The following is a 23,950-nucleotide window of genomic DNA, read 5'->3' on the forward strand; positions in this document are numbered from 1 at the left end:
CAAACACACACCTCTGAATTATTGTTCTTTCAGAACTGGGTTGCTCATGACATCATATCATTAAAACCACCATGCTGCCATCAAGGTTTGCCCAAACATTCCATTGAATTAATTGGACATTGTCAAATGTTAATGATAATGACAACTTTAACCTATCATTCACTGTTTTTGTACCCTTGTCTCCCTGTACAGTCTAACAACCAAATGTATTAGGCATGTAAATGGCTAGCCTATTTATTTAAAGTTGGGAAAAGTTGGGAGTGCATTACAGAAGCATTTTGTCTGCCTAGCTACTGCTAGCTGTAGCTGTAGTGAGCTTGCTGTGTTTGCTTGAACTGGACTAGTAGCTGTTTGTTAGCAAAGGACTATTGAACTTCCTGCACTGCTTTTAAGGTAAATTGTTGTTTGTTACTTAGGTCCGCCGACCTTTCACTGTTAATTGTCAAGAATAGGGGTGACCGTGCATTTGCAGTGGCGGGGCCTAAACTTTGCAATAATCTGCCTTTACATGTTAGAAAGGCCCAAATCATTTTTAAGTCCAGTTTAAAAACCTATTTTTATACCTTGGCGTTTAACTCAGTGTGAGAACTGCAATTTTTATTTCATTTTATTCTATTTTATCTTATCTTACTTGCAAACTTTTTAATAGTTCGTCTTTTTTATTTTCTTATATTGTATTGCTTATGCTTGTACAGCGCTTTGGTAAACACTTGCTGTTCTAAAAAGTGCTTTATAAATAAAGCTTGACTTGACTTGACCTGTTAAGTAGCTGTTGTTAGCACCTAGCCATCTAGCTTGAGTTACTTTTCACCTAGCACTTTTAGTCACTTTGAAGCCTTGAGCTGAAATTTAGAGTATGTGGGCTCAGCTGTGAAACAATCACTGACCTATTAAGCAATCAGGGAGCCTGTATTATATTAGCACTGATTTTTGAAGCGGCAGCCCTCATGTGCAGCCCTCCACGTGCAAAGACAGACGAGGTAAAGACCTGAGACTCTACCTGCACAACTCCACCGAGCATTGACACTGACAGGGCATGCCACGCTAAGCTTTTATTTGTTTTTTTCTTCCCCTTACTGCCTTTTTTTACTACTAACATGTGTTTCCAGTACATTCAGACTGTCCACTGTAGACGCACTTACAAACGTACACAGCGAAGAAATCAGCACCATCTTCAGTCACTCTGCACTGGCCATTCACAGTCTGCATGTCTGGATGTAGGGCTCTGGAACTGCCAGTAATCTGTCAACAAGGGAGACTTCATCCCGGCCTTCGCCAGTCAGTCTAATCTCAATATTCTGGCTCTAGGGATGGGCGATATGGCCCTAAAACTCTATCACAATATTTTCTGGTATTTGTAGAGATAACGATATTAACTATAACACCATCCACTGCTGTTTTTTGCAACAAGTGAGAGTAGCTGCATGTAGTCTAGAGCCTCAGAAACATAAACATTAATCAAAAATTAAAATGTACCCCAAATCAAACAGGCTCCTAAAATATACCTACAGTATTTTTGTAAATATAAAATATAATGGTGATATTCGACTTCAAAAGGTTGTAGTAAAGAAATAATTACATTAATTCTATCTTCTACCGGTATATCACAAACGATATAAAATCGCCCATCCCTATCTGGCACTGACTGAAACATGGATCTGTAAAGAGGACACTGATACTCCATCCGCCCTCTCCACGAACTTCAACTTCACCCACACTCACAGGTGGAAGAGGTTTGCTTGTTTCTAACACCTGAAAATTCACTCCTCTGTCTCTTCCTTGCAGCAACTCCTCATTCGAATACCATGCAATCACCATTACTTATCCATCAAAAATACATTGTGTTGTCATCTATTCCCCTCCAGGTTAACTGGGAAACTTCTTAGAAGGGCTTGACACGCTGCTGTCCTCTATCCCTGAAGACAGCACTCCACTGGTAATGCTAGACGACTTCAACATCCACCTAGACAAACCACAAGCAGCCAACTTCTTAGAGTGCTTTCTCACCTGACTCATTTAGTACGGTTGAATCGCACTAGAGTTCATTTTTCTTCTTGGTGCGGTTCGTTTGGGCAGGTGTGAATGCAGCAATCGCACTCGAGTGCGCACCAAAAGCGGACCAAATAAGCATACCGAGACCTCTTTGAAAAGGTTCGCTTTCAAGCGAACCCTGGAGCGGTTCGTTTGTGGTGAGAACGCGAACCGACCTCAAACTTACCAAATGCAAGAAGTACAGCACTTTCTTGACCCAAACCAGCTGCCGTAGTCAGCTGCGCTGTGCATTATGGGATGGAGGACAAGTTGTGTAAACATAGCATGTAAAAATAGCATGGCGGCCTGCGGACAAACTTGGAGTTGTGAGGAGGTGCGCAGCCTCATAGAAATTTGGTGAATTTTTTCCATCACCGCTAACAATGATGCGACTGATGCTAGCACAGTTGACCGGGCTAACGTTACCACATCTGACACGCGATGTTGACGGTGAGTTTATTTAGTTTGAAAAAGCAGTTTAGGAAATACGTTCTCGCCAACGAGTGATGTGGAGGTTGTCACGTGACTGCATTTTGGTTCGTTTCAACTGGTTCGGACCAAAGCAATCATTGTTGTGTGAACAGGAACCAACACCGCTGAAAAATGCTGCAATGTATCATTTTTTTAAATTGGTCCGGACCAAATGAACCGAACTAAAGGTGAGAAAGCGCCCTTAGCTATCCTCTCCTCGTTTGACCTTCACAGGGCCAACACCCCTCCCACCCACAGAGGAGGACAACAGCTAGATCTTGTTCTGACTCATAACTGCAGCGCTATTAATATTCAAGTTACTCCCCTGCATGTCTCTGACCATTTCTTTATAAAGTTCACTGTAACACTCCCTGTTATCTCACCTCCAACCCTAACCCTGTTTGTTTCCATCTTAATCTTCGTTTCCTCTCTCCCACCTGCTTTTTTTCCATGGTAACTTCCTCCTTACCCACCACAACCCTGTACTCATCTCTCAACATTGAGGAAGCTACTGATAGTCTCTGTACAACCTTAACATCCTGTCTTGACAGTGTCTGCCCTCTTACCTCTAGACCTGCACGTGCTACACCCTCTTGCCCCTGGCTTACTGAGACTCTTCACGACCATCGGACCAAGCTAAGGGCTGCGGAGAGGAAGTGGCGCAAGTCTAAAGACCCTGCTGATCTCTTCAAGTATCAACATCTTCTTAACTTCTTTGCTACTGATATATCTGCAGCCAAAACAAAGTACTTTCAAAACAAAATCCAAACTGCATCTAATCCGTGTCAACCTTCTCCTCTCTTCCCTGTCCCCCTCCAACTCCTGCCAAGACCTCGCTGACTGCTGATGACTTTGCCAACTTCTTCACTGATAAAGTCGAGACCATCAGCAGGCAATTCTCTGCTCAACACATCCCTAATCTCTCTCTTACTCCTTGCTATCCTCAACTCCCTTCTTTCTCTCCCCTTCCGGAGACTGCTGTCTCCAAAATTCTCCTTTCCACCTGGCCTACTACTTGTCCCCTCGACCCGATCCCTTCCCACCTCCTACAGGCTATCTCTCCGTCTCTTCTGCCTCAACTCGTACACATTATGAACACCTCCATCACCATTGGCAATGTCCCCACCTCATTTAAACAAGCACTGGTAACACCTTTACTCAAGAAACCAACACTCGACCCCTCAGTGGTCAGCAACTACAGACCAATCTCACTCTTGCCTTTCCTTTCCAAGGGCCTCGAAAGGGTAGTTTTTAACCAACTCTCTGCCTATCTCTCACAGCACAACTTTCTGGACTGTCAACAATCAGGCTTAAAGAAATTACATTCTATGGAGACTACTCTACTGTCTGTCGTCGAAAACCCACGGCAGGCAAGGGCTAAATCCTTGTCATCTGTCCTTATTCTACTTGATCTCTCTGCTGCATAAAAAAAACTTTGCTTTGTATACTGTGGTAGGCTATATGAGACCAGTTTTATTGCATTTATGCTTTTTGTTGTCCTTATATTGTTCCAATTGCTTCCATTGTTTCCCTCATCTGTAAGTCGCTTCGGATAAAAGCATCTGCTAAATGACTAAATGTAAATGTAAATGCATTTGACAATGTGAACCACCAGATCCTGCTGCCCACTCTCTCTGAACTGGGCATCTCTGGAACTGCACTCAACTAGTTTGACTCTTATCTCACAGGCAGATCCTTTAAAGCGGCAGTCCGTAGGATTGGCCTCTTTGTCGCCATCTCAGTTTGTAATTGCTACTGCAGGTGATGTGCGGAGATATTTCTTTGTGTGAGTTGTGATTCAGCACTGCTCAACTGCGGCCTGTGACAGTGCAGCGGTGAGAATCTTCACTGTACATCAGTAGCGCATAATAAACACAGATAACATGGCAGATGATATGACACGAAACAAATAAGAACATAAACAGACACAAATAGCGCAAATGGAGGCTGTGTTGAAGTGTTTTGATATTATTTCGGGTGCTGGGTCATTTTGTTATTTCTCATGGAAACTCCTGTAACGCGAACCGGACAGAAGATCCCCGAACGCGGGTCTCAAATGCTGACAGGCACGGTCATAAATCAATTGAATTGCCCGATCGGGTCAGCGTTGGCCTTCCTACAAGAGAGACTAGAGAGCAACGTTGAAAGTGTATGTTGCCGCTATTGCCGCTCATCACGATCTGGTGGAGGGTAAGTCTCTTGGCCAACATGACCTGGTCACCAGGTTCCTTAGGGGCGCGAGAAGGTGAATCCACTTCGACCGCGCTCCGTGCCCTCATGGGACCTTAATGTGGTCTTACAGGACCTTGGTACGGCCCCTTTCGAGCCCCTCAGAGACGCCAGTCTTCCTCATCTGACGATGAAGACGGCACTCTTGACGGCGCTCGCTTCTATCAAGAGGGTGGGGGACCTCCAGACATTTTCCATGTCCCATAGGTGCCTAGAATTCGGGCCCGGTAGTTCTCACGTTATCCTGAGACCCCGGCCCGGTTACGTGCCCAAGGTTCCCACCACTCCCTTCCGGGACCAGGCGGTGAACCTGCAGGCGCTCCCCTCTGGGGAGGAAGACCCAACCTCCAACGTGTTGTGTCCAGTACGCACACTGCGCCTCTACTTGGACCGCACGCAGAGCTTTAAAAGCTCTGAGCAGCTCTTTGTCTGCTACCAGTGTGTAAAGTCGGCAACTGCGTTGGGCGTACGCCTGCGAAAGTGCCTTCTCCCCTCTCCAGGCGAGTCTAGCACGCTTTTTTTGCCTCCCTACTTCCCCTCTTAGGGTGAAGTACAGACATTCCATCCATCACTAAGCATTGGAAATTATGGTAACAAACCGGGCGGAGAGGTTTGTTGGAACCAAGTTCGGTACTGGTAGAGTCAAACCCCAGTCTGTCTCTCAACACAACGTCTCATTCCCTCCATCAGGGAACGGAGGTTACAGTCGTAACAGAGACATTTTCAGCTCTATAACTTTATCGCAAAGTTCATCTGCCACCGCAACTCTGATTGTTAACAAACTAGCGTCGGAATTTTAGACTAAACCATTTACTATTTTTGGAGGGGATTACTGGCAGTTATTTAGAGCGGGGGTTCCCAAATTTTTCAGCCCACGACCCCCAAAATAACAGTACCAGTGACTCGAGACCCCCACTATCCTTGGAAGTGGTTAAAGTATACAAAGTTGCACGCAAATGCGCACATGCACCTATAATGCTTAAACACGCATAATGACAACACAAAAGAGCACAGTCTAACATAATATTATTTTATAGTTATTTACTCATGGGACTACAACTGTCACGTGTGGAAGAATATCCCAAAGGCAGCAAAAGTAGGAAATAATTAAGAAATACCCTCGCACTGTTGAACACGTCCTGTTCCTTAATAGAAATCTTTAGATTTTTCTATTACCCACAAAATAAAATGTCATGTTTCCAGTTCATAGTCAAGTCACAGTTATACAATAATTTTATTTTGTCATGTATGTCTACATGAGCCTCGCTTATGAACTTACTGGACTAAGACAAAAGTTGATGTGAACAACTGCATATGCTGATCGAAACATGTTCATAAAAAAGTTGTTTTGTTCCATTTATTGATTCTTTTTAAATTTAGTCATGGACTAGGCCTAAGTGCCACGCACACGCGCACACACACGCACACACTTTTGTTGTTGTTATTGCTGCGAAGTGTATTATATGAAACATTAAAAATATAAATGGACACAAGACAGCTTTTCCACCCTTTGACCACAAGATGGCGCTAGTGTGCACCGTTACGAAAAGCTTCGAGCAACGAACCCTTTTATGATACACTTGAGGGGAAAGCCTCAATGCTTCGCAAAGCTTCATTTCACCTTCACTAGGTAATCCAACTCAGAAATACAGATGTAACACATACATATAAACAGGGTTAAAATACACAGAGTGGGACCGGTTAACAAGACACAGGTGATAGTGATCAACTTGATGAGTCCAACAATGTATTAACTGGGAAGTGTAGTGTGTAATGGCAGTCCAGGTGATGGAGAGAGTGCCCTCTTGTGGATCTGCAAGTCACTCCAACTAGTGATCGCGACAGAATCACTTAAAGAGACTGTCAAACTAAAATCAAATGAAACAATAAAACAACATTACATGGAACTTAAAAATATCCATAGAACAATTAAACATGGTTTTGTTTAGGTTTCTACTAAAATGTTGTTCATTTCCATTTCTGTTTTTCCTTGAAGCAGTTCAGAGTCCTGAGATAACAAGTGACTACTAACAGAGGTAAACGCCACAGAATGACATACAAAAGCAAAGCAACACAAGGAGATTAATGAGATCAATTTACAATTTTCTCAGCCAGCTTAAAAATGTGGTGGTAGCAAATGATTCGTAGTAGCAGGAAATTACATCAACTATAATTGGGATTGACAGCACAAGAAGCTAACCAAGTTATCTAAGTAATTGAGCAAGAGAGAACGGAGAAGAGAGCACAATAGAACATGGAAGAGACACCAAATAAAATGTAACACAGCACATAAAACAAACAAACTGATGGTCCATGGGACCTGAACATTACCTTTATTGATTGGTACCAGCAGATCCAAAGTTTTTTGGGATAGGTGTGGCCATGTAACACTTATTTCCTTTTGCAGTTCACTGTCTAACTGAACCCGGTCCTCGCCACCTAAAAATAGACATTCTTAAAATGTAGTTTTACGTACAGACATGTAAACCAAAACAAAGTGAGAAAATATACAATAAAAAAGACACATTTCTAATTGTGTAGCACTGTAGATGCTAGCACTGACTGCAGTTTTTAGATGGGCTAGTTCCTGTACCACTGCTACTGTTGGATGCAGAAAAAAAATTATTTGAAGGAATAATTTGCCTGGAAACATAGCTCGCCACCTATACGACCAGGGCTGTATAGGCTATAAGAGCATTTTCTACCAGCGATTTTGTGAATGTTTGTTAGCGTTTCCTAAAATGCACTCAACATGATTGCAAGTAGGAGTGCTTTAAGTGTACATTTGTAAACGACTTTACTTGGACCCATTTTGCGAGCTGTCTCTTTAATACCGCGTGGGTTATATACATTGGGCTGACATTCTTAACACACCCATCAATCAAGAGAAAATGTATCTCAAACCGTTGCACACCTTTACCAGGAGACGTGCCGTTCAAAACGTTTCGCACCAGTTTGAGCTTGAACGTTCCCTAGTTTAGTGCATAACCTTGCCTTAGCTACGTGTTAATATTTTTAAGTGACATTTTGATTCCTTACATCTATCAATACAATTTATGCTATATACAGTAGTTGAACTAGCATTACATGTATGACCTATTTAAATTAAAATTTACTTTGTTCTATGGAAACTTTTGATGTGTTATGCCTGTTAGTTTATATAACAACGGCATTTTGTGGACTGAAAACACATATTATTGAAAATGGCATTTTCAAAAACTTGCACTTTGAAGCCCACTGTTAACGTTTTCATGTAAACACTCAATACGGGAATCATTGAAAACTGACATCATGCGCAGGCGTAGTATGTGTTAGGTATGTAGACATGTGCATACCATGTCGATTTTAAAGGCAAGCGAGAACAAACATACACAACAATGGCGTACATCATAGTGTTGTTGTGAAAGAGTTTGCTAATGCTTCTTCAGCAAAGTATGAATTTACTTCACCAATATTGCAACCAACAGCATAGACGCATCATATACACACGGCAAATTCTAAATAAACATCAGCGCCAATGAAATGTCTTTAAAAGGACTTTTTGGATCAGAAATGGGAGAACAAGCATTTGGTGGGAAAACTTTGTCATGGGCATTGTTGACTAGCTCCAATGGAGGGAAAACTTTTGTATGTCTAAAGCCTCTGTCATTGCCCTGAGGGAAAAACTTCATCCTTACTTAGAGGGCGAACAGACAAACATGAGATCCCTAGTCGGAGTCCTTAAAAATGTGGCGTGCACGTTGTACTACGTAAGTGATAAAAAAACGCAAATGGTTTCAGATTGTCACGGTCAACTGGGTCTGTTCTTGTCAGGCAAACACAGTGAGACATCTGTGTCCACCATAGACCGAAATACATAAAACTGCCATTCACTGTGCCTAAGACCCACAAGCTATTGTCCGGATTTGCACATGGTACTGTATGTGTCATGGTTCTGCCCCATCTGGTCTTGCTTTTCTTGATTTAGTGGCAGAATCATGACAGAACCTCTTGTTTTGTGTGGAGAGAGAGAGACATGTTAATGTGATCATGACATAACATGCGCTCTCTCCGGTCTCGTCTATGGCCCCGCCCCTTCTCGTTCTCTCGTTTAGCTTCCCTCCTGTGTTTCATTACCCACACCTGCCCATTGTTTTCTCTCTTGTTAGTTACCCTATATTATGCCCTTGTGTCTTCAGTCCTGTGCTCATTTTGTACTATTTGCTTCGTTGCTTGTGACCTTGTCTTATGTTTGCTGATACATACAATTTGGATTACCTTGTCTTGATGCCGTGTCTCCCTAGTTCTGTCTTTGGTTGTGTGTGTGTGTAAGTTTAGTTATCCTGTTCCCTTGTTTTTTGCCCCCTTGTGGGAAGTCTTGTTTTTGAAATTTGTATGGTTTAGTGTGCGTTTTACCCCATTGTGGGGTTTTTTGTTTTGTGTGATTATTAGTAAAGTTTATGTTCTATCGCTACCGCTGACTGCAATTGGGTTCTTCCCCGAACACATCCCTGACAGTATGCCTCAATGTTTAGGAGCCGTTGACGGGACCCATATCGACCGACTGTCAACTCGATGGATTACCTGAACAGGAAGGGTAAATATACTCTCAATGTGCAAGCTGTGTGTGACTACAAATCAAGATTTATGGATGTTGTCATAAATGGCCTGGTAGTGTTTATTACGCATGCGTCTTTGCCAATTCTAAGTTGAATAAGTTTTTTTAAAACCGGAAAAATTCCTGCACTGGAGAAGACAATTGTGGATGACGAGGAGCCTATACCAATTTTCTTACCCGTTACTGCCTTTCCTGATGAAAGAATATGCAAATGGTGGCTCTACTCCTCAAGAAACATATTTTAGATTTTTTTCTGTGCAGAGCCTCGGTGGTAATCGAGCGTACATTTGGTCAGCTCAAAGCAAGGTTTGCTTCCCTTAGGAGGACAATGGACATAAATTATTGTCTGATCAGGATTGAGAATATAGATGAATGTTGTGTATGGGAAGCCGTAGAATTCGACCACTATTGCCAGCCTCCCAGTGTTCAATGGGTTTTAGTGCAAGTATTTAAATAGATTGTCAATGTGCACAATATAACAAGCATTGTTTGTTACGAGAAAATAGCAAGGTAGTGATTTATATGTGCAAGAAGTCTTGACAAAAATGGTTAAAAATCAATAAACAACACAAAGAGCTACATTGTTTTAAACAATATAACACCTTTGCATAACTGTGGAGATTGTCAAACTTTAAAGAGTACATAACATGAGATCATGAAAATTACATTTCATGCACTGTGTAATGTTGCCATGTTTGAAAGTAAGCAATCGGCTATCCTGTTTTGTGGTTGATATCCTTAGGACAACATCATGTTGACCCTGGGACAACATTTAAATCAACCAATCAGATTTCAGAAATAAGTTTACAGTTTATTTTAAGTTTTATCTTCCAACCAGCATTAGGTGCTTCTAGACCATTGTTTTCACTTATCATTTCCCTCTGATTTTAGGGGTAAGTTATGGTTAGGGTTGGGGTTTGGTGTGGGTTTAGGTTTTATTTATAAAAATGTTGTCCTTGGGTCAATAAAATATGTTGTCCTGAGGAGATCAACCACTTGGCAAAATCAGGTCGAGCGTAAGCAATCTGCCAAGTTGTAAAGCCGAAGGTAAATGAATAACAAAGTTATTGGCTTGGAAAAAAGGGAATGGACTCTGAATCACGCAAACGAGTTGTCCCCAGTCTGATTCGTGAACCGCTGTGGATTTGTCACTACATATAGTCCCCGCCTACGTTTTGCTAGGACTGCCCGTGAAAACTTAACTCTTCTCCCCCAAACACTGTAGCTTGTGAGCCTCATTTGCGGTAGACCAATCCCAGCAGACTAGACCTGCTGACCAATCACATCAGACTAGGCTAGCGGAAAGGAGGGGATTAGACAGATGAATTGCGGAACGAATCATTTGAGAGTCAGTCAAGAAGTAAGGTAAGAGCAACTACATTTTATTACGACATAATCGTGTTTTTACACCTATGTACATAAACTTGTCGTTGGACACTCCATAAACCAAAGTAGGACCTTAAAAATCCCTAGTTATATACCCTTTAAATATTTACATAAAATAAACTATAAAACACAGTTAACAATCTGCTCCCATAGCTGAAGTGAACAAGGGCTGGAACAAGGGCAGGTAAAGTGTACATAGATTAAATAAACACCGAATAACAAGAAATGCTTTAAAAAGGGATTATGGCATCATCTGGTACTCAATCATCTTGCATCAATGTGGACATAAAGTATTGGATAGGAGCAGTGCGCTGCATTGCCGCATTGTATTCCAAAGTTAATTGTGGTAACAATCCAACCTCATCCAGACCAAATTACTCTTCTGCTTTTGCAATAATGCTTGTTTGTTATGTCTGTGCGCAGGCTTATATCCCTATGAATGACGGGGAAGAGCAACACTTTAGCGAAGGAGCTCCCGCCCACAAAGCGCCAATCGTCACTTCCCTACAAGTACTGTTTACTAACAAGGTAACAGCGCCATCTACCGGCCTGGCCTACATAATATAGAATTTTCAGCCGTTTTATGCGAATCTGTGGAAAAACGCAAAAGAAATTTTAAACGTTGTCGTGTATATGTTAAAAAAATGTTTTTTGACTGCACCACTGTCATGTAAACGTGGCCTCAATCCTGTCATTACAAGATGTTTGTTGGCACACAGATTGCCGAGATAATCATTGACAAGTTCAGATGTAAATATTTGGACTCAGAACTAAACCCTGCAGCTGATATCACAAGAGGGAAATCTCTCTATGAACTCTCTCAGGTATTGTCAGTGGAATCAGGGCCCTCACTTTCTGCACCAACAACCTGAAAACTGGCCAACACAGCACACATTATCAACAGATGAGGAGACAAGAAAATCATTCTTATGCGTTCTTGTTGCTATTACCCCATCATCTCTATCAGCTTTAGAGCAGTTTCAACATGGGCAGACACTTAACCAGTCTGGGCATGTGGGGGCTGCACCACCAATGACCAACATGACAGTTTCCCAAACGAGGTCCATGCACTTAAACATGAAAGGTACTTACCACTTGTCACCTCAATTTAATCAAACAACATGATTAATTTGAGTAGACTGTCACCTTCATTAGGCACGAAAACTGGACATTGTACTTTGTCCCATTGTACTTGAGCCCGATCACCGAATAACTAAACCCATAATACAGTACTATGATAATCGGCTCCTTTACCCTGGGCCTGGACGTGTCTTGACAGAATTGGAAAACATATTGGATTCTCTGTGGCAGGCAAGCCATAACAAAGTATCAACATAAGTGCAAAGAATGCAGAAGAATGACACAGTAATCAAGTCAACTCCAAAATGGTTGATTTCCCAGCTGTTCGGTTTTGCCTCTACCAGGCTGCTTTTTGGTAAACTGGAGTTGATTGCTTCGGACCATTTACTGTAGGCAGAAGACATGAAAAACGCTAGGGAATAATTTTTAAGTGTCTAACCACAAGTTGTATTCGCCTAGATCTTCTGCATAATATGTGTATCAACTCCTTTCACGTGGATTTACGTCGCTTTATTGCTCAGCACTAATTTAAGGTGGGAACCAAGAACTTCAAGCTGCATTCTCTGCCCTTGAGCCAGGAATCAGACAAAAATTGAGTGAACAGAGGGAGGGAGAACACCTCAACTTGAAGGGACCTGGGAATGGGAAATCTGATCAAGCTGTATCTGAGGAAGAACACAGAGTAGCATGGCGCCCTCAGGTGGCGAACCGAGGCGCCAGCAATAGGGCGTGACACTATTGGAGACTGCATCTATAGTTGCCCTGTTTCTAAACTCATTTTACTCCCAGAGACACCAAATGATTTGTGGTACACAACTTGTATATATTGTGGCGAGCATGCCAATGGCAAATCAGCGTTGCCAAGGAAACGGCGCAATCAAGCCGCCGCACCTGCCGATCGTTGGCACCTGCTCCCCATCAAGCTTACCCCATATAAGCGGAAGAAGAAGTAGGAAGGGTGAGCTTGTTCTCCGCTAGTTGCTGATGACTAATGTGTTGCTATTTCTCCCTTTACAGAGACCAGCGGCTAACGATCAGCAGGTACTTTTTGCTTCCGGCTTTGCTACTTTTCGGATGCATTTACTAGCGCTCTGTGCTTTGCGCTTCTGCTTTTATGCTTTATCTTATTTAAACACCAGCAGTTCAGTACAGTGCTCAGACTAAACAATTAGGCACTAAAACCAAAGACTCTGGGAAATACTTCAAAACTTTTGGAATACTCAGCAACCAGGATTTTTTTTAGGATAGTGGTCTACCAGCTTACTGCCGACAATTTAAATTCTTAAGGATAACTCAGCTGCCCACACTCAAACTGGTGTGAAAATGCCTTCTTTTGGATCAACAACCACCTACTGCTCAAAATGCCACAAACTTCTACAAAAGATTGCAGTTCTCGAAACAAAGTTACTTTCGATACTGCCGTCCCTGCAGGAACACACAACCGAACATCGCCGTGGACCTCCTCAGCATATAGCCGGTGAGTTCTGTGAACCCAGTACTTCTCAACAGATTATAGTGAGCTCAGACAAACCTGTACAGATGCAAACTAAGGACTCAAACCGTTGGCAGAAACAGGGCACAAGACCTAAAGGTGCTCGTAATATTAGACTGTCAAGAGTTTCACAAATTGCTGCATTAGCTTCATCTATCCCAGATATGGCTAAGACTCAACTAGACAATGTTGGTATTCTACCCCCTGTACATCTTGAAAATAGATTTGAGGCACTAATAAATATGGGTGAAGAATCCCCAAATGTGGTCAGGCAAAAATCAAAAGTGGACACTGCAGCTGGCAGACAAAGGCAATGGCACTCTGCTCAGAAAGCAGCCGAGCCCAATACTCTGATAGTGGGGGACTCTATTATCAGAAACCTTCGTAGCAGGGCTGTACTTACATACTATTTCCCTCAAGCAATGATTGCTGATGTAAGCAAGGAACTGTCCAACATCCTGACACAACATAAGTCTGTAAATCGGATTGTCATACATGTGGGGAAAAATGATATTCGAGAAGAGCAGTCAGAGTTCCTAAAAAGGGATATTAATGAACTCTTTGAAATTCTTGGAAAACTGAAAGTTCAGTCATTCATCAGTGGACCTCTCCCAGCTCGGGGAACAGATATGTTCTCTCTGCTAGTCAGTCTGAATACATGGCTGCAAAAAACCTGCAACATGAGAGGTCTGAACTTCATTGACAACCAATCTCTTTTGGAGTCAAAGACAACTTTTTACAACAGATGGCCTCCACCCAAACAAACTTGGTTCAAGAGTGCTAAAGGACAATATCCTCTTCTCCCTCCTTCACCCATCAGCAGAGTGTGCCAGCCCACTCCTGAATGGCACACATACACCTGGCCTCAGTGACCCACCTCAGCAGTCGGATGGACATTTGGATAACACCACTCAGGTTGTACCCTGCCCAGTGACATCACATAAGTTGGACGATGATGAAGACTCAACGCCCAAGGACGTTTCTGTGGATAACAACCGGGAGAGCCAAAACAACATACTTCAGCCTTCAGAAACACCAGACTCACAGCCCCTCTCACTACACACTCTCTCCCTCTCTCCTACATCATCTCTTTTGAGCTTCTCAGAGAAAATGGAGGAACTAGTGTTTGCTGGAACAAAACTCTCCCACTCTATTGTCGCGAGTCCACAAGTTTCAACTAAAAAAACGACGGGCCCCACAACCACCAAAGCCTCTAGGTCAACCTAGCCAACTCGTTCCCTCTGAAAGAGCTCTCCGGCCTCTGCCACAACGCCAGGGATCACACAAACCCCCTTCTGCTGGAGGTGGACTAAACAGGACTGCAAAGAGCACTGGTAACTGATATGAATTGGGTCCCCACTATGATAACAGCAACAATCTCAAATATTTACAGAACAAGTGGGAACCCAGTGTTCCTTTAGTTTTCCCTATATCTGTCCTGATAAGTAAGCAAAAAACTAAGGTTTGCCATACGACTGGAAAGGGCCTATCTAATCTACTGCCTATTAGACATCACTCTGAGAATGACAGGGGTAAAAAACAAAAAAAACTGTTATTATGAAATTAGCACTTTTTAACATCCATTCACTAAAAAACAAATCCTTTTTGGTCAATGACCTCATCACCAGTAACAAACTGGATTTCATGTTTCTAAATGAAACTTGGTTAGATGATAGCTGTAGTGCTACAATCCCCAATGAATCTGTCCCCCCAAACTTTACTTTGATAAATGTCTGCAGAGCTATTAGGAGAGGTGGAGGAATAGCTGCTCTATTTAAAGATCTCTTTCAATGCAAGCAAGTGTTACTCTGTGACTACCTGTCCTGTGAATACTTGAGTATTGCTTTAAAAGGTGCACCACACACTCGGTTTACAATTATTTACAGACCTCCCAAATACTCCCCAGTCTATGCTGATGACTTTTCAGAACAGCTATCAGCTATTTCCTCAGAATCTGACTGCTTTGTTATTGCTGGAGATTTTAATATTCATGTAGACAAGACAGAAGACAACACTGCAAATGAACTCTTAAATGTTTTCAACACTTTTGATCTGATCCAGCATGTGCACGGTCCCACACACAATCATGGACACACTCTGGATCTGCTCATTAGCAAAGGCCTAAACATTTCATCCACTATTATTAGAGATGTGGTCCTGTCTGATCATTTCTGTATTTTCTTTGATATATCAATCAGTCCTGCCACTGAAGATAGACCCGTCTCCGTAAAAAAAGAGATTCATAAATGAGAACACCAGTGAGCTATTTATGAATGCTATGTTTTTGTCATCAAGTATATCTGCAGACTCTATGGATGTTCTCCTCGATAGCTTTAATGCAAAAGTTAAAAATGCTATTGATGCCACTGCTCCAGTAAAGGTCGAGGCGATAACTGGCAGGCGTAAAGCACCCTGGAGAAACACACCAGCAGTACAAAGCATGAAAAGAACATGCAGAAAAGCTAAGCGTATGTGGCGAAAAACAAAGCTTGAAGTTCACTATAACATCTATAAAGACAGTCTGCGTGCCTTCAATGTTGACTTGGGTAAAGCTAGACTTTTTCTTTAACATTATAAACTGCAACATAAATAACACTCGCACTCTTTTTGCAACTGTAGAGAGACTAACAAATCCCCCGAGTCAAGCTCCCAGGGAAATGCTGTCTGATGACAAATGCAATGAGTTTGCAAATTTTTTGCTTGAGATCAATAATATCAGAATGGAAATCAGCAAAGCTCCATGCGGCAGTCGGGTCAGTCTGACTTCAGTACATCAGAAATTAGTAACTCTGTCTGAATTTCAGACAATTGATCACTAAACCTTGGAGGAAACGGTACAGCATCTTAAAGCCTCAACATGCAGCCTTGACACACTTCCCACATCCTTTTTCAAAAGAGTGTTTAACTGTTTAGAAGCAAATCTCCTAAAAATAGTAAATACCTCACTGCTCTCAGGAACTTTCCCAGAGTCCCTAAAAGCTGCAGTTGTCAAACCTCTACTAAAAAAGAGCAATCTAGACAAAACCTTACTGTCTAACTACAGACCAATATCAAATCTTCCCTTTATAGGCAAGATCATTGAAAAGGTTGTCTTCAATCAGCTGACCAAATTCTTGAACTCAAATGGCTACCTGGACAATTATCAGTCTGGTTTCCGTCAGCATCACAGCACAGAGAAAGTGCTCATAAAGATAATAAATGATATTCGATTGAATTCTGATTCAGGCAAAATATCAGTTCTGGTATTACTAGATCTCAGTGGTGCCTTTGACACGGTAGGCTGAAAAACTGGGTAGGGCTTTCTGGGTTGGTACTTAAATGGTTCGGGTCATACCTTAAAGGGAGAGGTTACTATGTGAACATAGGCAACCATGAATCTGATGGACACCCATGACTTGTGGTGTTCCACAGGGCTAAATTCTTGCTCCGCTCCTCTTCAATTTGTATATGCTCCGACTTGGCCAAATAATGAAAAAGTACCAAATTGCCTACCACAGCTATGCAGATGACACTCAGATCTACCTAGCCCTCTCACCCAATGACGACAGGCCTATTGACTCTCTTTGCCAGTGCATTGATGAAATTAACAGCTGGATGTGTAAAACTTCCTTCCGTTAAATAAAAACAAAACTGAAGTCATTGTATTTGGTAACAAGGATGAAACTAACAAGGTAAACACATACCTTGACTTAAGAGGTCTAAAGACACAAAGTAAGGTAAAACATCTTGGTGTCATTTTAGAGTCTGACCTTAGTTTCAGCAGTCATGTCAAAGCAATAAGCAAATCATCGTACTACCATCTCAGAAACATAGCCAGAATCAGATGTTTTGTCTCAAAGCAAGATTTAGAGAAACTAGTTCATGCTTTCATCACCAGCAGGGTGGATTACTGTAATGGACTCCTTACAGGTCTTCCCAAAAAGACCACCAGACAGCTGAAGCTTATACAGAACGCTGCTGCCAGGACTCTGACCAGAACCAAACAATCTGAGCATATCACTCCAATCCTCAGGTCCTTATAGCTCAATGGTCTAGGACCTAAATACATTTCAGATATGCTTATTGAATATAAACCAAACAGACTTCTCAGATTATTAGGAGCAAGTCAGTTAGAGATAACAAGGTTTTACTCAAAACAAGGCGAGTCAGCGTTTAGCCATTACGCCACCCGTAGCTGGAATCTGCTTCCAGAAGACATCAGACGTTCACCGTTGCTAGTCAACAGTAGCTACTTTTAAATCCAGATAAATTGTTTAGCTGTGCATTTACAACCTGAGCACTGTACTGGTATACATCAACTGCATTTCTATTTCTAATTTCTTTTTCATATATACACTCACATTTTTAATCAATTTTATTGCGGTTTCATTGTTTCTTAAAATCTAAAGTTGTATTTGTGATCTTGTATCTTTAAAATGCAAATGATTTGTCTTATTTCTTTTTGTCAATCACTTTATGTAAAGCACTTTGACATTTGCCTAACTCTTCACCACTCTCCAAGAGCACTTCTACTCACACCCCTGGAGGATTCACGACAAAGACTCACCACCTGAACGGACAGAGCTAATTCCTCACAATTCTCTCACGGTTCACTTGGCAAAGCCTTGTAATAAATCACCCTCCGGGGCCTTATATCGAAGTTCTGTGCCTGTCTTGTTTCTCTGCCCATCAAAATATTTTGTTGTTAGATTAGTACATTCACCTTTAAATAGCCACGTGTTATTTAGGTTTAATTTGACTTATATACATGGGTTATTGTGTTTCTACAATATACTACACTGTACAATGTCTCTGTCACAGTCACCAGCTGGAGTGCCCTCTCAAATCCACTAAAGGGCACTCCCCTCATCACTTGGACTGTCATATCATATATTACCCATAAACCATTGCCCGGACTCATTACTTTCACATGAGCAGACGATGCCACACAGGGAACTGGTGGAAGTTTATTGCAGGGAATAGGTGACCAAAAGACAGGTGAGTAAATCCAAGAGACAACAGGTAACATCCACAGGTAAACGATCCAAGAAACAACATGTAACCTCCACGGAATACAAAGTAGTCTGCGCTACAACAAACATAGTACAACTAGACCTGACACTGTACAGAACAAAACACAAGGAATATAAAGAGTCCAGGGAATGAAGATCAGGTGTGGGTGCAATCATGAGTCTCAGGTGCGGGTGTAATCAAAGATGGAGACGAACTGGTGCAAAGGATTATGGGGAGTGTAGTCCGTGACTGTTAAAGGTTCAGTGAATATGAGTCCATGGGGTGAAAACATGGGGAAAGCTGGCAGGGGAACACAAGGGGGCAGACAGGACCGATACAGTCTCTTATATGTTATTATCCCCCATTTTCTGTACAATAGTCTTTCATTTTATATATGCATATTTTAGAATCTTTTAGACTGTAAATCTTATTATATTTGTATTGTCTTTGTGTTGAATGTCTGTACTAGAAACTTCCAACACCAAAGAAAATTCCTTGTGTGTGCAAGCACACTTGGCAGTGAAGCTCTTCTGATTCTGATTCTGTTGTTAGAAGTATTTAATGTTTTGCTGGATTAATTCACCTCAACTTACTTATGTTTCAGTCCTTTGTTAGTTGCATTGGTATGCATGTGTATTTCAGTATATTAGTCGTGAATGTAATAAGTTTCATGTTTATTATTTATTGCAATTATTTGTAGTATTACAGAAACCACACACATACAAAGAATGTACATTTACTGAGAATCATTGCTATAAATGACAAAATTGCATGTGGATTTACTGGAATTAATTAGATACTGGGCTATAGCGGTCTTTTCATTCTTGAATCATACTAAAACCTTCTGATCAAGGTTGAGGACAAGTGTTGACACACAAGCATTATTACCACACATATCTAGAACATTGCCAGTAAACCTAATAAATACCTGGCAGATTTACTATGTTGTTGATCCACTGCACAGGTCATCTATAGTATTAAGGATAAGGAAGGAATCTGTCACCACGATGTTACGGCCTAAGTGGTGCCTTGTGTTTTGTAATTATTTTTGTTGGTATTGATGTGGTTTTCTCTCTCCTCTTGAGGTTGGGTTCCACCCCTGTGCTCCTGCTGCTTGTTCATTTATGCCGCTTCAGGTGAAATAAAAGGGAAGAGCATGGACGCAGAGTTTTCTCTGATCTCGTACTGCTACTGCCTGCTGTTTAGCTGTGTGACCGTAATGGTCACTGTAAGCTTTCTTCCATGACCCAGACTTGTTGAGATGCTCTGCCGGTCTGTGTCTTTTTGCCCAGCTACAGCTGATGAGAGACCGATGGCATTGCTTTTGTGTTGATCTCAATTGATGTTATATTGATCTGAATTTGTTATTTTTTTCTTCGATTACTTTTACTTCTTGAATAGTGCATTTAATTTCCTATTGTATTTCTTTAATGCGGTTGATTAATGTGATACGTGAGCTGTGAAGCCCTAGTAAAAAGTTAACTGGCTCTTCTCTCTCGCATGTCCTTTTAAAGTTGCTCACCCCCAACGAGTATTTTAAAAGTGGGGTTCGTAAATAAAGTAATCAAATAATCAATAAGAATTTTAAGGCATTCGACAAAAAGCTCTACTCTTTTAAAACAACTCTCACCCCAGGGTGATAATATTAATATACTGTATTCCTTGCAAAACTAAACATTTGAAAACTGAAGAGCGAAGACAAATACTTGCACATAAATGTAAACAGTTGTATGGGCATACAGTACATAATTTGGTTGTTGATGACAGTTGGTTACTAGTCACAGACCGACCAGTACAAAATGAACATGGTGGCGAGGAAAAGCAAGGACGTTTTCGTGTGGATAACGTTAGATAAGGTAATCCATGTAATTAAACTTGTTTGATTGCATTCTGTGCCACGCAGACTGATGACATCGCAGTACTGAGTGAGCTAATTAAAAGCATACGGCTCTGGATTCTCTCGCGCGTTGCTGTAATGTCACCATGTCGATCCGTGTACGCAGCGCAGCTTCAAGTTAAACAAGCCTGTTGTTTACACGGTTGTTGCGAGGCTGGTCATTGTCGCCTTCAGGTAGCGTGATGGCTCATATGACAGAGGCTTAACAAATCAGGGAAGCAAACGCAATGATACAGACGACCAAACCAGTAAGCGAATGTGGGCAACCACGCCTGTGTATTCTAAAGTCTACTTTTTTGTCCGTTTACACAGAAATGCAACCCCGGAGTTTTCAAACTAAATCAGGCTCTGCAGCGTTTCCAAAAGTCTCCATTTTCGGGGGTCAAAAACTCGGGAGTAGTGTAAACGCCAGGCGTAACCGTAGCAAGAATTATGCATTTTTAAAGGAAAACGCAGAAGTATAATTGCTGCCTAAATGTATCAATAACTAAAGAAAGGGTAATTGAATTCAAGAGAAAAACAACACAACCCATCCCTGTCTGTATTAGCGATTGCGATGAGGAGATCGTGGACTCTAACAAATACATGGGGGGTCCACATTGACGATATACTCAACTGGTCAAATAACATGGGAGGCAATTAACAAAAAGAGCCAATTAACAGAAAGAGCCAAAGTCTACTTTTTGCGGAGACCGAAGTCCTTCAATGTGTGCAAAAAAATGCTCTACATTCTACCAGTATGTGGTAGCCAGTTCCCTCTTCTACACTGAGGTGTGCTGGGGCACTGGTGTAAAAGTGGGGGATGTCAACGGACTGAACAAACTCAAGAAGGCAAGGTCTGTCTGCTGGGTGCCAAAACTAGCTCGTTTGGCCTCTTCAAGTGCACAAATCCTGAAACCAGGATTGAAAAGGAAAAAAGCTTTATATGATTTAGGGGTGGCCCCGAATAGTTGAAGATTCGATGCTTCGACAGGAGGAGCCTGATTCGACTACCAATCTCACAGTGGAATCTTGGCAGAGGTGTTATTCAATGGGGATCATGTCATTTTGGTTAGATGAGCAGTGGCGTAGCAGATTTTTTTTTTTTTTTTAGATTTAGATTTTGAATGGTTAGATGGGCATGCACTTCACCGCTAAAAATATTAGTTATCAGACTTGTCATTCTCTGCAATGAAAGCAAGCGAGAAAGAAAGAAAAAAGGACGGAGAAAGAGTGCGCAGGACAAAGGGCCTTGACTGTTTAAATGGTAAGATGCTTTATTGCATTCCTCCTTTACAAGTGGTAACTCAATGGTAGTTCATTGGTAATGAATGTGCTGTTTTCCCGTTTGTAAAAAATAATTCACTATTATCAAGTAGTTTTAAAAATAGTTTTAAGCCAAGATCTGGTCTAGTATTGTATGGCACAGCATTGTTACGTGAGGTTTAAGGAAAATGTCCATTAATTTGACTATTTGTGGCTTGTGTTTTGAATATATGTTCCCCTGCATTTCGGACATTTTACCTAAACACATATTTTTTGGCACATTGCGAGTCGAATCCGGCTTATTTCATATTTTTATTTATTATAAAGGTATATTCTGTTCTAAACTAATTCTGTAAATAAATGTTTGATTGTTTTTTGGTGCATCAATGTTGCGCTGCACATTGCGCTGTACCCTTGTTAACCGCCTGGTGTCGTAACCACATGCACACACGCACAAACACACACGCGCACGTGCGATATTTGACTATCAGTCAACTATAGGCAAGACGTGACAATTCTGATTAGACTACGTAAATCTTTAGTCAAGGACACCCTAATTTGATTTAAAACATTTCAGATTGGTTGAATAAAAGTAATGTTTTATATAACTCTTATATAACAACTAATTTTTATGTTTTAATATGTAAAGTGTTTGGTTAAGCCCTTTAAATGTATGCTAGGCCTACACGTGCGTGTTTGTATACCGCCTCATTTTGAGCTTAAACAACTTTTTTTTGTTATAGGCAAAAGATCTGCCAATGCATGCTTTCGAAACATCTTTAAGAATGAAAAACAAACTCATACAAGTTTTTGAGGACATGATGATAAGTAAATGACAGAATTTTAGCTTTTATGTGATGAAGCACAGATCTAACCTCTAGCAATTTTGACCTCCAGTGCTGTTCGGATTAAAGACATGAGTGTAGATGTAAAGTGAACTGTCATGTCCTCATCCACTGGCATATTCATCAACACCAGTCTCTGCAAATGTAAGAACAACACGAAAGCAACTATTCATTATCAAAGTGGCCAGGCTTTTCAATGACACAATAATGATGGAAAATAAAACGTTGTTTGTAGGGCTGTCAAAAGATTAATCGCATCCAGAATAAAAGTTTGTGTTTACATAATATATATCTGTGTACTGTGCATAATAATGTTGTATATATTAACACATACACATCCATGCATATATTTAAGAAAAATCTAAATATTAATAAACATTTATATATAATTTCAAATTATTGGTAAATATAAATAAATACATGTAAATATTTCCTAAATATGTATACTTGTGTATATGTTTGTATTTATAAATACAAAATTAATATGCACAGTGCATAGACATAGGTTATGTAAACACAAACTTTTATTCTGGATGCGATTAATCGTGATTGATCGTTTGACAGCCCTAGTTGTTTGCTTAACAGCATGTTTTTTACAGCTGCTTTGAAACAATGCAAAGTAAACCGTAAAAAAGCACTACAGAAACAAACCTGACTTGTAATACTTAATGATAAATCAAATATAAATATGTTGATAAGGATAGAATTACAATCCAATGAACAATTACAATACAAAACAGATAAACCTTTTCCTACCTTGTAAGCAATTTTGGCAGGACATTTCTTTCCCAGTCCAAGAGGTGGAGACATGTGAGTTAGCATCTCATACATAGCAGTGTAGTGAATACGGCCACTGAAGGATAAAAACATCTGTCACGATTGAGGTAACCAGGCAAATTTTATTATTAATAAAATCCGAAAAGCAAAAGAACATGGGCAGGAATGAGAAAACAAAAAAATACAAACTAACAAGAAACACAATCAACAGGACAGAGAAACACTATGGTGCATCCCAAATTGTGCACGTATGCATAATTCTACACAATTTTGTAGTATAAATTGTGTGAGTTGTGCGTTCACATTAAAAATTCCCCAAAAAGAAGTGCACTTTGAGTACCTGGATGATGCACTCATTCAACTTAAAATATGAAGTGTAGAACACTGGAATGTGTTAACAAATGCAGACCTTCTGCGAGGAAAACCTGTTTACTTTAAGGTAAAACATGACGTTCAGATGCCAGGAACAGGCCATTTGGTTGAATCATTTGTAAATACACTGACCACAATTATAAACAGGTGTTTTACAGGTGTGGCATATCAAGATGATGATTAGACAGCATGATTATTGCACAGGTGTGCCTTAGGCTGGCCACAATAAAAGGCCACTCTAAAATGTGCAGTTTTACTGTATTGGGGGGAACAAAAAAAAAAAAATATCTGGTGTAACCACCATTTGCCTCACGCAGTACAACACATCTCCTTCGCATAGAGTTGATCAGGTTGTTGATTGTGGCCTGTGGAATGTTGGTCCACTCCTCTTCAATGGCTGTGCGAAGTTGCTGGATATTGGCAGGAACTGGAACACGTTGTCGTTTACGCCGATCCAGAGCATCCCAAACATGCTCAATGGGTGACATGTCCGGTGAGTATGCTGGCCATGCAAGAACTGGGATGTTTTCAGCTTC

General features: G+C 41.0%; 1 protein-coding gene across 3 annotated transcripts in view; it reads right to left on the reverse strand.

Moving 5' to 3' along the window:
* The window catches only part of cacna1eb (calcium channel, voltage-dependent, R type, alpha 1E subunit b), a 225,248-nt gene that overhangs the window by 10,279 nt on the left and 191,019 nt on the right, over positions 1 to 23,950 (reverse strand). For all 3 annotated transcript variants that reach the window (XM_057334281.1, XM_057334282.1, XM_057334280.1), the window contains 3 exons: positions 23,022 to 23,118; positions 22,296 to 22,401; positions 7,063 to 7,170 (listed from right to left, as the gene is read on the reverse strand). In XM_057334281.1, coding sequence (XP_057190264.1) covers positions 7,063 to 7,170; positions 22,296 to 22,401; positions 23,022 to 23,118 — 311 coding nt within the window. The remainder of the gene's footprint in view (positions 1 to 7,062; positions 7,171 to 22,295; positions 22,402 to 23,021; positions 23,119 to 23,950) is intronic.

Source organism: Triplophysa rosa, linkage group LG5 (genome assembly GCF_024868665.1).
Source record: "Triplophysa rosa linkage group LG5, Trosa_1v2, whole genome shotgun sequence".
NCBI lineage: Eukaryota > Metazoa > Chordata > Actinopteri > Cypriniformes > Nemacheilidae > Triplophysa > Triplophysa rosa.